Source organism: Polyergus mexicanus, unplaced genomic scaffold, assembly GCF_030449975.1.
Source record: "Polyergus mexicanus isolate NDT 795.1 unplaced genomic scaffold, iyPolMexi1.0 SCAF_8, whole genome shotgun sequence".
Classification (NCBI taxonomy): domain Eukaryota; kingdom Metazoa; phylum Arthropoda; class Insecta; order Hymenoptera; family Formicidae; genus Polyergus; species Polyergus mexicanus.
The window spans coordinates 2,456,008-2,472,611 of record NW_027223328.1 but is presented as its reverse complement, the minus strand read 5'-3'; the positions used below and the strand labels follow the sequence as shown (position 1 = coordinate 2,472,611).

At 39.4% G+C, this 16,604-nt stretch overlaps 1 protein-coding gene across 1 annotated transcript in view; it reads right to left on the bottom strand.

Annotated features, from left to right (window-relative positions):
• Nucleotides 1-10,968, bottom strand: part of LOC138935750 (zinc finger protein rotund) — a 96,495-nt gene extending 85,527 nt beyond the window's left edge. Inside the window, exons 1-2 of the mRNA XM_070300562.1 lie at nucleotides 10,396-10,968; nucleotides 6,879-7,133 (exon numbers count right to left, since the gene is read on the bottom strand). Coding sequence (XP_070156663.1) covers nucleotides 6,879-7,133; nucleotides 10,396-10,731 — 591 coding nt within the window. The 5' untranslated portion in view covers nucleotides 10,732-10,968. The remainder of the gene's footprint in view (nucleotides 1-6,878; nucleotides 7,134-10,395) is intronic.
• Between the last annotated feature and the right edge of the window lie 5,636 nt (nucleotides 10,969-16,604).

The window sequence follows — 16,604 nt, the reverse complement described above, 5'->3', positions numbered from 1 at the left end:
CGGGATAAACGCAGCGATATTCACAAAGCTCGTCCTTTGTGGCCGAACTTTCTTAATGCACCGACACCTTGACCGAAACTTTTTGAGAATCTCTCGAGATAACTGAAAGTTTCGCGAAACTTAATTGTGGTGAGAAGAAAGTGCTTGGAAGTTTAATTGCGCGACTTTGAATTGCTATATCTAATTATAATTTTCTCGATACGTATTCGCTTGCGCTATGATAATTAACGCAAAAATTTGTTCGGTAATTTTCAATTTAATCAAAATTCCAATCAAAATTCAAGAGTTAAAAATTCCTTCGCGTTTATTATTAATTTTTATTTTTTAAACTACATATTATATATGAAGCTCAGTATAGCTTGCCGATAGCTCGATTTTATAACAAATTGTGAATATTATCGGATTATTGCATTATTTTCTAATGATAGATTTTTTATATGTAAATCAAATCACGTTTTTATTAGCAATAGTTTGATGATCGAGTTATGAAAATTTAACGATGAAAAATAAAGCATTTTCATGCATTAAATTATTGAAATGGAGGTAATGGATTTTTCATTCTTATAATTATTTTGGATTTAACTATTTTTAACTTTCGATTTAATAAAATTTTAACAAATTTTTCAAAATATGTTTAATTCATACACAGTTTAATTACCAAGATATTTCATATCGATTCAAATATATCCCGGCAGAGTTGGAGGTACTTTTCTCAGAAAAGTATTAGCCGTTGAATTTCTTATTAAAAGTAAAATTCAATTTTGTATATCTAAAAAATTTGACATGATTCGACTTCGCAATTAGAAATTGTCGCATAAGCGATTTCCCAGAACGTAGATTTTTTTAACCGTCACGATCGATCGAACGTAACGCGATGGCGTCTGCTACTCGTCATTAAAAAACACGTGGCCCTTAGAAAACACTGGCCCCTCTGTTTCTTCGCGGCGCCCTTTGCTCCGCTCGTTACTTTTGAAGAGACGACGATGCGCGACGTATTAATTGCCTCCTTTTAGTACCCCGCGCCGTTTTACGTATGGTGTCATTCATCTGAAAAGCGCGCAGTGGGATAAACCGATTTCTTAATCACACAACGTGGATAATTCGTCGTTGTTGACAATATCAATCGAAGAAAACGATTAATAACATAAAATCCTCAAAAAAGAAAATTGCAATCGATAATTTTTGCTAGAGATATGTTGCAATTAATTTAACACAAAAAATTTAATTTTAAATATGATAATCACTTTGTATGAAGTAGCTATTACGCTAATTTTAATAAGCTAATTTCCTTAAAGCTTAAAAATATTTTATATAAGTAAAAAGAAAGAGGAGAGAGAAGTAAATGTATCAAATAATTTAATGTATGTTATTTTCTTGAATGTGCCAAATGATAAGAATTTAAAAAATTTGAAATAGCATATCTCTACATAATGCGTTTACCGAATATCAATAGCGTAGATATAAAAAAAGATTTAGGAAGCATGAGAAATGTACTAAAATTTTCATACGAATAAAAGTGTAATACGTTAATCGTATTTCGTGCAGCACGGTTTATATTCAATTATTCGATTCAACTTTTCAGTTTAACTTTTATGTAATTTAAATATTCTCCTCGCTGGATATTATTTTTTGCTATGCCTAGAGAAAATAAAAGTACAACGTGCTTATATCGCGCCGCGTTTGTCGAACGCTTTCGGCCCGGTGGCCGTGTTTCGCGCCCGAAGATCGTGCAGGAAAATCTAGAGAATCCTCACCTGTCGCCGCAGCGCGAATCAAACGAGGTACGAAAGCGGATAATTATGATCGATGACGAGGACGAGGATCTCCCTTAAGCGCGGCTCCCAGGGCCACGGTCACGTACGCGACTTACGACGTGCCCTCTCAGTACATACGTCCTCCTCTCTCGTACCTGACGATCCCTCAAGAACGCGTCGCGCGCGGTTCCCATATCACCGATGCAAAAATTCAAATTCGCTGTCATTAATAAAAATTAAAGAGACATCAAGAGCTGGTCTACTAGACCGGGTCACCCGAGGCTCTCTCTTCGGCCGTCCATGCGTGTGTGTACATGAACGTACGTGTGTGCGTGTGTGTTTTTCAGGGTGCAGCCGTATGTAGGAACCTCGGGCCCACGGGCCAGCCACTTTTATCTTACCTGCCATGGCACAATAGCGTGAGACTATGGGCCCTTTGTACTTGGCTTTCACCATGATCTGCATACGCGCCCCTACGGTACGCGCCCGGGGGCCGGCTATCTCGCGCCGTCGAGAAACTATATGCGGTTTTTTCACCCGGATCGGTTCCGGGCGAAAAAACCACTATTCGCGTCTTCGGGTGCCGGAAGCACCCGAAGCTACTTTTTTTTTTCCTCCCGATGGAACGGGTGCTAATTTTTTTTTTGTCAATCCTTTAACGGTGCACCCTCGCGGAAAACGGTACATTCTCGCGATGAATTCTTAGTCACGTCTCTACGGTCGACCAAAAACACGACCAACCGCGACTTTCGTGCTAACAATCCTTTACCGTTAACTATCATACTCAAAATATAAAAAAAAAATTTAGATATTTTTGCAGAATTATTTTTTCATTACATTAATTTCCATAAATGTATATATTTTAATATATTCCTAATCACATTCGTTGTGTTATAAGAAAAATTAATTACATTAAAAGCGCAAGGAAAAATTTGTCGCGAAAAATAAAAGATTTATAAATTTAATTATGTAAAATATAAGAAAAAATTCACACGATATTATATGTATTATATGTATCAATGTGTGAGGTATATCAAGAGATATCATCTTTACAAATATAATTTTAAATCAAGTGGTCACATAACAGTAAATTCATTGCAAAGTGACAAAACACAATACGAAGGACTAAAAATCACTGAAGAAAACTGTTTCCAAGTGGATGAGCAGGGAGATGAACGACGAATACGATTGAGAAGGGAGGGTTAGTACGCTAGAAACTATATATATAGGAAAAGGACGGCCATAACTCTATCCTAGGCCCAAATGTTGTGACACCGCCACCAAAAAGGACTCCGTGTTAGGTCGATGTGCGAACGTTATGTGCTTTCATTGTTTCGTGCAACCGACTACCAATCTTTTCTGCGCCGTAAGGGATGGTTCTCGAAAAACAGAAATGCGATGACGATACGACAAAAGCAAACGAAAAATCCATGAGAACCCGAGATTGGCAAATGTTATGGTACAATGGTTTTTTTTAGACATGTATTATTTAGAAATATATGTGTACGATAATATCGTTTATGTTTATCATTTTTCTATTATAAATTACGGAATCAAGTATATAATAATAAGACTAAGTAAAATAAATACAATTAAAATGTATAACTTTAATATTGAATAATTGATGAGATTTTTAAATTAATAAAAATAACATAAAATTAATATGAAAAATTTATCTACATTATAATAATTTTAATTGTAATAATAATAATTCTATCTAAAAAAAAATAATGCATAAGAAAAATTTTGTAAAATATATTTGAAGAAGAGAATATATATTCCAGCATGCATGAAATATATTCCTATTCGTATGAAAAAGATAATGAATACAGATGTAAAAAATGTTTCAGAATATATATATATATTTTTTTTTTTTTTGCACAATGACGCGATATAAATTTCTTCATTCGAAACTTCCACCGTTCCATTTCATTTAATGCGAAGCGTACGTTGGTCCTGCTACTTTTTTTCTGTAACGACGCGCGCGTTGCCCTACGGATTCATTAGCCAATCGGAGAAGACGGCATCGTCACCCAGAGGCTATGCGTAGATAGAAAAAAAATCTTATTTCGACACTGGTCCCTTAACGAACGGTCCCGGTACCGAGACAATACCTTACTTCTCCCCATTTTTTTTTGTCTCTCGCCGAACGGAGACAAAAATCCCGTTGCGCGATTTGCATGCCGGCTGTCGCTGCCACGCCAAAGCTGCGCGGAGAAAAAGCCGATCGAAGAAGTAAAAAAATGCTGCAGGGGTTGCGCAAACCATTATTTTAATTTTCGTACAGCTACACCGTGTCGAGAGGGGACGAGAATGATGAGAGAAGGAGAGAAAGAAGAAGCGAGAGAGAAAGAGAAACGGGAGGAAGATGAGACGGGGAGGGAAGGGGGCAAAGGGATAGTTACGGAGGATAGAAAAGAAAAGGATGGATGAGTCTTCCTTTGCATAATCTTCGTCAGGGGTGGTGTTTCGCGCGAGGCCAAGGACTCCTCTCGCACGAAGAAGGATTTCGGGTGCCGCTAGTACCGAAGATACGAGAACGGCCGAAAGTGTTTTGCATCTCGTCGGATAAAACGACGCGCGGGTCCCGGCGGATGAGGCGCACCCCTTCTTCGCTGCCGAGAGAAATTACCCTAAAGAACGCCTCTAAGCGTTTTAAGGGATTATGGTCGGGCAGGCGTAAAAAACCCGGAAAAGGGGTTGACCACCCGCTGGGCGAAACCGGCGACAGATTACAACCTCCGAAAACGTGTTACTGATTTCGCACATGACACAGTTATACGCGGAACAATGTTAGCTGTGCGCTTACATGTTACTCTCGTACATTCTCTTCATTTTCTTTTCGCTTTTATTTTTTATGTACTAAACCAGAAATGCCATTATTAAAATTATAACATTTATTTATATTAAAAATTGTCATAGAAAAATGATCTTGATTTAATAGTTTATAACTCATTTGTATTATAAATGTGCAAATTTCGGAGATTTATAATTTAAAACCTAACGGTTTCACGATCGACGATTCGTTGGTCATGAGTCGTTCAACGAGATAACACGATCATCCCTTCGAAAGATGCCAAAGAGTGAAGCTCTTCCTCGCCCGTATGCGCCATATGCAGATTGGCCGATTGTCTTGTAGGCTCGTTCTTTTTCTTCTCCCATCTATCGCCCCCTCCCCTCCGAAAACTTTCACGGACGGTGTCCCGTGAGAATGCCAGAGACATTAGCATGCCGCGGATTATTTAAATCGTCCCCCTGTTGTCGTAGTTCCTTGTTTTTTCCCGAGGTCTCCGCGATAGTCCTATGGCGTGGGTCCTGCGCGAGCACCCATAACCATAGACAAAAACCGGGTGAACCTTCAACGAAAGGAAGAAAAATAGGAGGAGGGGAAGAGAAAAAGAGAGAGACGATAAACGTTGCCTCGGGATAACTCTTCCGCGTGCTACAGGTTCTACGACCGATAAAGAGCGTCCTCGAGATGTCTGCCCCTTCTATTCACATTCAAATCCGGTCCTTTTCGTACCGTACGAAGATAGAAGGCACACCCTAATTTCAGTCTTGGAAAAACAAACGAGTCCTCTGTGATCGAGGATTCTTTATGATCTTTTTGAGTAATGGGAGCGCAATGCTTAGAAATGAGCAAAATGGAGTAGAGCATTTTAGATGTGTGTGTAAACTCAAAATATATAAATTTCAAATATTTACATTTTTTTTTTTTTTAAATTTGAGTTATACCTTTATATCAATTTTATTTTTGTTAATTGTCTCCTCGATAGAGTAGAGTATTTTAGATGTGTATGAAAACTTAAAGTATATAAATTTCAAATATTTGCATTTTTTTTTTTATTTAAAAGAGTTATACCTTTACAATATCAATTTCTTTTGTTAATTATCTCCTCGATTACATTTTAAATAGTCTAAATGAATCGCTCTGAGTAAAGCGCAATAAAAACGCTATATAATTATCATTATCGATTCAAGCGATTAAATTACTACTACGTTACAGTTATTTACACTTTTCTCTTATTTATTCCCCATCGCGCGAATGCGCTCATACATGCTTTTCCTCGAAAGTTTTTTTTTCGCGTTTCCGTCTATTTGTTTCCTTCCTTTTTTTTTTTATTCCGAGATGAAACCCGACGAAAGAACATTGCTATGTAAAGCGATTTTCAACCCTTTTTGGCGCCCTTTTTCGCTGTCGTTTTTTCGAGTCGTTTGTACCCCACCTTGCCTCTCACCCCCATCCTTCCCATTTCGATTTTACTGCTTCACCCTTTCCCTGCTTTTTCGCAGTCTTTGTCTCTTCCTCTCTTGACGGTCTCCTCTAATCCAGTCTCGTCTAAATTATGCAGGATTCTCGTCCGGAGATAGCACGCGAAAGGGTGGAGGAAAAAAAACAAAATCAAAACAGGGGTAGAGTATTCCCCGTCCCGCTAACACCGCGCATTAAAAAAAAAAAAAAGGATGTCGGACGGGGATTTTTTTCTACTATTTCCGAAGCTTTGGTGCCGTTGTTGCTGCGCATTTAACGGTGTCTTTCTTCCGGCCATTTTTAATTCAACCAACGTCCTTTTCTTTTTTATTTCCCTTTCGTTCTCTAACCGTTCCTTCTTTTCAATGTTCTTTTTTATCAATTCTTTCGTCGCGACTGCAGCTTCTGCCAAGTCCACAAAAAAAAAAAACGTGGCTACAGGAGAATAATTCAAGACTCGATGGTATTTGTTAGATACTATAATCTTTTAAGAGACACGAAAGTTAATTTGAGTTACCCCTATTGTTATCTATTTTACGAGCACGATCTTCGTACACGGCCTAATTGATTATATACTTATGCTCGATACTTGATCTACCTCACTTGCTATTATTGTGTATAAAGATCCTATTTACGTTTTACGTGCGCCATTGTTAATAATTGCTGATATTGTTTCATTCGATTGTCTTTACGGAGTAATGTTTTCTAGAACGGTAAGATTATTTTCATTGGGCTCGCGATATAATAATATAAAAAAAAATTGAAGATTAATTTAAAAGAGACTTTAAATTCGCTGAGAATGTCTTGGCGTAATTATTAACATGCTGAAACGTCATAAATACTATGAATGATTTCAATAAAAGCGTACTCACGTCATTGGAAAGGCCATTGTTCCACGGATAAGGCGGTTGAGGTGGGGATTGTTGTTGATGGTGAACACCGACGCCAGTGGCCGAGTGCGGATTGTGAATGTGTTCCGCCATGACACTAACCCAATGGGCCAGACCACCACTACCGGTGGTCGCTGGGCCCGTACCACCTGTTCCGGTCCCACCCGTCCCTCCACCGCCTCCACCACCACCACCGCCACCTTCTTCGCCACCCTCCGACCATGCGAACGAGTTCTTCTGTAAAGAAACATAAATCCATTAAGCATACATCAAGCACAATTTTTTTGAAGCGCATTTAAGTTTATTTCGTAAAACAAGATGTTATCAGTAAAAAATGTAAATAAAAATCATATCTTTAATCTTAATGCCTTTTTCCACATATTAAATTATTTATATTAATTGCTTACTTTTTTTTATATTGCTTACTTTGGTTTATGTTATATGCACGAGTATAGTTGTGAGAAACTCTAAAAGTTTTACCTCCAAGAACGTTAAAATTGAGTATAATTAATTACAAAAGTCGATATTTTGACTTGATAGATAGTAATAGATTTGATAGAGCGGAGAAATCTTCCTTGCATTAATCACGGTAATTATTTAGCTCGTTCACTCTTGTCTGACTGGCGAGGCAGTATTAGATACTCATGATCGAGTGCGCGCGAAAAGAATTAGCTCATTAATAAATTGATCGATGAATTGGCTGGCATAGAGCCAGAAAATTTTTGACGCAAAAATACCTAGAGTCATTACATAGTTTTTCATTGCAAAGTTTGTTTCTAATCTCGTTCATATTGAATTGCGTGATATTAAATGAAGTACCGCCAAATATCAGATAACAGAATTTACATTTATTATTTTAATTGCTTAGACATCATCGTATTCTCCTGATTATATAATAAACTATGTTCTTAAAATTATTTCTATTAATCTATTAATATTATAATCTATTAAGTTTTTATTATATTAATATTATATTAATTAATATTTTATTAATATTATTATATTAATATTTGTTGAGAGAATTAAAAACTATTTCCATATTTGACACATCTTTAAACTCCCTCACGAATATATCGTAAGAAAATCTGATAATCATTATGTATAAATTATTCTATATGTGTATAACGGTCAACACGCACACATTTGCAAATTCGAATATAATTATACCAATCTGCGGCATATCGATCGCGGGAGACGTCGTAAGAAATTCATAGCCTCGGACAAAGAAAAGAAAATGTACGTCGCGCAGGCGATAGCCAATCGATATGTCGTCGAATGCAGAAAGGAGCGATGAGCACGGCGGACTGTTATAAAAGTAGATGCAATTGGAATCATCTTTGCAGGACGCTCTCGTGATTCGCTTTTGTACGCGATATCGGCACATTATCTTTTCCGTTACAATGAAAAATTTTATATTCATCGAATAAAATTGTGTTGAAATTCAATAATATTATTAGCACTCTTTTCCAAATTCAATATGTAGAATCCTTTTCTTGAATATGGAAGTTGTTCCGTTTATTGTCAACGGATTAAAAAATTAATTTTTTTTTTTTTTAATTGATGGTTTTAAAAAAATCTATTCTAGAAAGGATTTTAGAGTGATACAATTTTTTTCTAAATTTAATGATGAGTGAAAAAGTATTTCCTTTTTTTTTCTTTTACGATTATATGACATTCTCTATGTGTGTGTAAAATTTTGGCCCTTTCTGACACAGCTAACTAATCGCGGTAAATCATTAATTAAGGGGGCTTTGGATTGAGATCGTTAATTGTTCACGCAGCGGTGCATCGTGAGAAAAACGTGTTACGAATCATAAGCATGATTATTAGTCTCTCGAATAATTATCCCCTAGAGCTTACCAGGGGTGTTATTTCTTAAGGGAGCCTCAAAGGGGGATGACGCATTTCATTATTGCAACTACTTAATTGCACGGTCGCGAAGCACGCAGTACGACGTCCGTGACATTTTTTTTCTTTAGACTCAATAACTCCAAATGTAATAATATCCAGATCGAAAAATAATTACTTGTTAATTAGTAAGGCATCTGGTATTCGAATGGATGCGTTCATTTATCGATCTATCGACTATAAGCCGAGAATGCTTTAATTTAATTTTAACTTTTCAATACAGTTACAATGTTAATTAAATCAAAAATTTTTTTATGATAATAATAAAGATATTATTAAATTATTCTACTAAAAAAAATATAATTTGCGATAAAAATTCTATACCGTAAATACATATAATGTATATGTAATTAAATAATAATATATCTTAGAAAAAATCATTTTGTCTGAAAAATATAAATAGTGATAAGTTTGATACAATTAAAACGAAACAGATCTGCAGGTATATATATCGTATATTTAAGTCAGAAATCATTGTAGACGCTGAGACTGAAACAAGCTAAAACTATGTGCCAAGAAATCGTTCTTTTATGGTTGCAATTCGGATGAAAAATAAAAAAAGGCAACAGAAAATCACCAGCACGTTTTATTGCTGAAGCCAAATTAATAAATTAGAACAAAAATAAATTTAAGATGCATCAATCAAGATCAATTTAAAAAAAAAAAAAACAAAAAAAAACAGTTGATTAAATTTATTCACAGATTTTCTTTCCAAACTTATAATCGCGCATGTGGAGAAGATTTAAAAAAGATATTAGCAGCGTAATAAAACGATTTAACTACAAAAATACAACCTTCGTTCAAAATAAAAAAAAAATAAAAAATAAAAAATAAAAAACCAAAACAGATATTCGTATGATAAAATATCAAGATTCTGAAACAAAGCACATTGAGAACATCTGAAGAGAACTGTCAAGAAAACAGAACGTTATCCGAACAAATGAAATCTCGGCATGGCCTCGTATTTTATACTTTTGTTAGGCGAAAAATCTCATTAACTATGTTCTAGCTTTTTAACTGACAACTTATAATACCGACAACGGACAAGCAACCACGATATATTTTATCTCGCAAACAATTTCGCCGACCCGTCAACCAACTCTTCGTTAACTATCCTCACGATCATTGGCGACATCGTTTACATCCTCCCACACTTGGCGCTTTTCCACCACGCTTTTGTTTATATATACTCCCGATATACCATAAGTAATATATCCACGTGACGTTTGTTAAACAAACGCACAGTAACAGAAATATTTCAAGATAATCTCAAGAAACTCTATTTTTTTTATTTTAAAGTGAATGATGCATGTGTGTAGAATTATGTGTGCGCGTATTTAGAATTGTATAACATATAGTAAAAAAAAAACAAGCACACATGAATATGTAAATTATTAAATTATATCCAAATTTATCACACACACACACACACACTTAAGACCGTCTCTTTAATATTACAGGCGGGAAACGATGTCAAAGAGAGACAATTGACAATGCGCATGCATGTCATCTATTGTTAAATTTAAATATTAACAATATGCAGCAACAAGCAATGACAATAAAAAAAAATTTTCAGCGACTCAAGTCTAACCTCATCGTGATCTTCCCGATGAAGAGCTAAGTTTCTCGGAAAAGCGGGGACGCTGCTGACGGTCAATCCCTTCAGGTCCTTTAACTCCTTCAGTGCACCGAGCGCGTTTAGGTTGTCCTTCAGATTCGCTAGATTGAAATTAATCCCCTGCTCCTTGAAATTGAGATGCCTGTTGAGCACAGTTTTGCCTAACGCGCTCGCCAGCAGGCTGTTGTACAGCTCGTTTCGTAGAATAAATTTTCTTTCGGCACTGCAGTCATCCTTGCTCGACATGTCGTTCGAGGAATCCGAGTCCACCTCGACGGAAGAGTTTGAGATGACACTCATCGTGGACATTTTACCGTTCTTGTTACACTAATCCGACGCAGTGAAAAATATCTTTCTGAATGTCGATGCACGAAAAGCACCTCTTTTTTTTTGTCTCCTTCGCTTGGTATTTTCGTTTTTCTATGCTTTATCTCAACAAAGGGTGAGTTTTAAAATCGCAAGGACCTAGTAAAATACCTGTACATGTGTGTTCCTTGTATATGTATATAGGAATATATAATTAAATAGGTTCTTAAATTGTGTATATATATATATATATATATATTTATTTATTTATTTGTTTGCTTATCTATTCAGTAATTTTCTTTTATTTATTTTTACTTCGTACTCGATTAAGAGGATAAAAACACCGCACGGCGCGCGCGGTCTGGGAAATTGCTTCAAGAGCCCACGTGGCACATTAACGTACAGTTAAAAACTGTTTAAAGAGCTGCAAGGTTGACTTCCGAAGTCGAGTGTATTCATCCAGAAATTCCACGTTGCCTCGAAAAAAATAGGTTTCCTTCCGCGCATATTGCGACTTTGCGCGGGGGAGGATTCAAGGGAAACGAAGGTGTCTCGTCTTCGTTCGCGCCTCGAGATTCCTGTTTTTTATTGCCTGTTGGCGGAATCAGACGCCATAAGACACAAATACGTTGCTTATTTATTCCGCCTTCTCCCTTTCGTCTTGGCAGAAGGCGCTCTTCGCTGTTGTACAATTAATCTCTAACTGTATTATTACTATCACTATGATTGTTAGCGGACTAGTACCGAGGACTAAAGCGCTCCTCCTTCTCCTCCTCCTTCTCCTTTTGTTATTCCTTTTCAATCACACTTGTGATTTGGCGCTCATATGGCCGAGGAGAAGTTTTCGTTTGTTAAATGTATTTAAATTTATATTATTAGTGCGCGCCGTGCCTTGTGACCGGCGCGAATTCGAAGAAAAAAAGACCGCGTTACATTTAGGAACTTTTGCGCGCGCAGCTCATTACGCATGGCCGCGAGCTTTCTAATTGGCTGGTTAATTAACGCGGGAGGCTCCATTCTCGTCGCGGACACGAGGTTTCGACATACGTCATCTCGATCTTTTTTATTCCTCCTTTCCTTTCTCTCGTTCTTCTTCCTTGTTCCTCCTCCCTTATTTCTCTCTAATTACCGCTCCCTTAATTTTCTAATCTTTGGGCTAAAACACGTGAAAAATAGGAACTTTGGTTGATCGTCTGGGATCTCTCCCGTTTTCGCGACATTAACGTCGATGTTGCCCCCTCTTCGTTAAGATTTGTCCCTCAGCGAGAACACGCAGCATCTTCCCCGGACTCGTCTTCCTCCACCTGGTCGGATCTCTCCGTCGCCAGGAAGAAGAAGAGGAAGAGGAAGCACTGAAAGAGGCAGAAACATCTTCCTCGGTGGCGCGAGGTGGCATCGAGTAGCATCCCCTTAGGCCTCCGTTACATCCGGCGGCGTCATTCTCGTGGTGTTTTCGTAGAACTCGTTCAGGAGGCCGCGCGGCCCCCCTCTCTTCATCACCGGCGTGAATGACGCGAGCGTATCGTCGAGCCAAGTGTGTGGCCGATCAGCGCCGACGGACCTCGCTCGGGCCCGATCTGATGGGCTCACCGGGGCCCCTCGTAAATCGCGAACGACGTAAGACCCTCTTCGACCCCTTCGTTAGTGTAGTGGTGGGGATAAATATTCGTTCAGTCGCACACGAGCCTTAGTGGAACGCAGATGATTTTGTTCCTCCTCTCGGTACACGTACGATGTGTCCTCTTGCTTTATATTAAATGTGCGATGGGGTAAGTCTCGCGACAACCGCGCGCGACGTACACTCGCCGGTAACCATCCGCTTCCTTCTGTTCTGCGCGTCGGCTCGAGAAGGGGGTCGGCCTCTCGAATTCCAGTTTCTTATGTGAGCGCGACCGCGCGACTGGTTGATGCAGTCCGCGGCGGAGCATAAGGAAGCGGAAGCTCGGCGTTCTCTTTCTCCGTCCTTCTCTCCCTTTCTATCCTTCCTACTCCTATCGTCATCTCCTTCCTTCTCGATCTCTCTTTCTCGCGCTTGGGACCAAGGAAAGGCGCGCACGCTTCGCCGTGGCCGCCGGCGTCGTCGTCGTCGTCGTCGTCGTTGTCGTCGTCGTCGTCGTCGTCGTCGTCGTCGTCGTCGTCATCGTCGTCGTCGTCGTCGTTGTCGTCGTCGTCGTCGTCGTCGCCGTCGCCGCCGTCGTCGTCGTAGTAGCCTCCGTCTTTTACTTCCTTTTCCTTTCTCTACCTTCCCTCTGCTCTCGCGCTCTCTCCTATCCTCTCTATCTTTCTTAGTTTTTTTCTACCCTCTCTTTCTCTGTCGGTCTCGCAAACGCGCGGCGTCGCGTCGTGGTAAGAAGTGGTAGATGGAAGTAAGAAGGAGAAAGAAGTAAGAGGAATGAGAAAGAAAGAAAAAGAAAGTACGCGAGACAGAGAGAATCTCGAAAGGTGGAGGCGGTGGATGGTATTGCGGAGAGAAGGGAGTACGGCGAGGGGAGGGGAGGGTAGGGAGACGTAGCCCGCGAAGAAACAGATAAATATAGATATTTTTCCTTCGGCCGGCCACCTGAGAAGGGGGTGCAAGTAAGAGGGCGATGGAGACGATCCGAAGGGTGGGAGAGAAGATGGTAAGGAAGTAGAAGGGGGTGGGGGAGTGTGTTGCACGCTCGCTTCCCGCCCCCCAACCGAATTGGAAAAATGGAAATAATAAGAGTCGCCTCGTAGGGGGTTGCATGGCGCGCTGCGTGAGAGTTTGGAGTCGGAGGCGGGGGAGGGCGGTGGCGTCAGGGTGGTAAAAGAGGTACGGCGATGGAAGTGGGTGGATGGGGTGGTAGGAATTGTGCGCAGTGCAGCATGCGCTCTGACGACCAGAAAGCACACATCCAGGAATCGATGTGTGCGAGTGTCACGTGTGCTCGAAGCAAGAGAGAAGAAGTAGGGGAGGTTTGGAAGATCGCGGCAATGTTGTGTGTGTATGCGTGCGCGCGCGCGCGCGCGCGCGCGTGTGTGTATGTGTGTGTGTGTATCGTGCGCATCTGTATACATCCGACGAAAAATACTTTGACGAGTGTCAAAAGCAACATGGCTCTATAAGCGCAGACTTTTTTTCGACGTCCCTCGCGTGAATTAATCTCCGAACGCTGTATAGACACAGTGCCGATACGAATTTCACTTAACGCATGCTAAATTACAGTCCTTTTTCCTGGATATTATTTATTTACCTGATAAAAAAAATATTTTTGGACGAAAAGCGAGGGAGGAATATCTTGAAAAAGATCTATGGATTTATTAGCCGTTCTAATGCCCGCGATATGACAATTCGAATAATTATTTTTTCCCACGTTTAAAAACGCAAATATGAGTATTTATTTAATTATTTATGTGACTTGGAAAAAGAAAAACAGAACAGTATTTCAATTTAGTTAAATCGATTTCAAACGTATTAAAAAGATCTGCTACTTTCTTCGAAGAATGACGTTACAACGAAGAAAAATTCAGTGAAACGTTGCGAAGTAATCTGATCACTTTCAGTGTCTCGAGAATTATACGCTCGTTACAATCGATCGATGTAAAAAATTCATGCCGGTTAGTTCAGAGTACGGAATAATCGGCGCCACGAATACACTCTAAGTCTTCTTTTACGAGACGCTTGCAAATAACCGAGGAAAGATGGATCGCGACCGCAGGTAGTGACGCGCTTCTTCTCGAGTGGTATCAGCTTTTCGGGTTAGCTCGGATGTACACACGCAGTAGAGTATCCGGAGAAAGAAAAGAGAGAGGGAGAGGGAGAGACAGAGAAAGAGAAGGAACGTGACTCCCCGACAGTCTCAAAGATTCATTCTCTTCTTTAACGGAGAATATAATCTGACAATGAGCGAAAGCACCAGTAGAGCGAGAAAAGGCGAGGAAGAGAGCTCGACGTACTCTAATGCCTCTAATGCCTCTAACGGTGCATCCCTAATTACCATTGTACCATTGGTATGCAGATAGCTTCGCACTATTGGAGAACCCTTTCTTCCTTTCGCCCTAAATAGCTCGATGAGACCACCGTACGCCACCACCCTTTTCTCTCCATTGCGGTGTCTCATTCTGTGTATAATATTATTTGTATTTTGGTTTACGGGGCGGAGCGAAAATCGAAAGAGAAGAACTTCGGCAGCGCCGTACAATCGTCCGTGCACGAAAAGCACGATTCCGTCTTCAATTTCTCATGCTTTCTCTCTGCATCCTCTGTATCCTCCGGGAAACGGTCGTCCCTCTTGTCATTCAGAGTATTACCGTTATTACGCTCGTCACGCATACGAATGTGCGCTTGCCATTCGCGTGAGAAGTCACCCTTTGAAGCACCATCGAGTGCAACGCATCGCGCGCAACCCCTGCTCTCTCTCTCTCTATACTTTCCGATCTTATTATTGCTTATAAAGGAAAATATATCATTACTCCGCTATCACTATAATTGAAAAAATAAACCTTGAGAGAGTTTTGCTCGCATTGTCGATAATTTTTCATTAAAATATACCTTGACTTATCTCTTTTCAAACCTATATAAAATGAACTAAAGCTATAATATCTAGGAAGAGACTTAGCTTAGTATTTTCGAAGATACTTTCTGACAAAATATCTGACAAGAAGATTTACCCTACTATAACATTCACTCCACTAAAAGAACGGTATGCTTGGCGAGAGACGTGGGGTAGCGGAGTTACGAGAAGACCACGAATAAAAGGGCAACGAAAATTAAAGAAGCGCTAAGCCGGGCGCTAAACCGAAGAACCACTTGTTGAGCAGCTTGCGATGGCAGTACGCCGGTTAAAGGAAGATCGGAGCGACTCGGAAACGAGGGTGGAGAAGGGAAAGGGGTGCGATGGATGCGACGACGACGAGGAGATAGGGAATAGGGGGTAGAGTGCGCGGATATGCAGATGAGGGGCGGCCATCCCCGTGTAACTAACTTCTAACTTTCGCGTAACGGCCAGCAGCGGCTTTCCGCCAGTTTTACACCGTCAGCCCTCGCGCGACGAGAGTTTTCGCTCTCCTCCCACATTCACCCTTTCCTCGCCCTTATAAAATTAAATGCGAGCAGCTCTAGTCAATCCGAATCTCTCAACCCATTAAATTCCACAGCGGGCGAAGTCGATATCTCGTTTCGATTTCGAGAAGAATTTTTGAACGGTTACGATTAGAGATTCCTAATTCATTTTCTTTAAACAATTTTTCATTCATAGATATAAAAATGTGAGTGTATAAACGCACAGAGCGTAATGTATTAGTACAGTTCCTCTTTTATTTGCTGCTTCAATATTATTTTCTTAAAATATATTAATTTGTAATATGGATAATTGACAAATTTTAAATTCTAGCGATAAGTTTTAAATATATATAATTTTTTGTTAATAATGACACAGCAACACTTACAATCCCGATTCGAATGACATTTGCAAAATGAAACGAAAGCGTAAAAAAATATTGTAATTGTTAATGCATGCATTTATACTCGTGCTTCCAATAAATAAAAGTATATTACAATTACATTTCGTTACTCCAACTTTTCTATATAGTAACATAGAGTAATTTAAATATACTTATTTATGAGATAGCAAATAAACTAATATACATGATTATGATTTACACTCTTATTTGCAGATATTATATCCTTGGATAAAGAAATTATCGCATGGGAGGATTTACAAGGACAATCTTAAAAAAATTATCAATTAACTTCACTTTACGATATAATGCGGCCAAAATACGTCCTCCTCGTTCTTCGGAATAAAGCGAAGAAACCGCGGGGCAACCAAGCACCACAGCACTTTTCCATCTTTGGTCGTTTTTCCGTTCGCCGGCCCGTCGAAAAAAGCCAAAGAAAAGGATGCCTGGCGCCG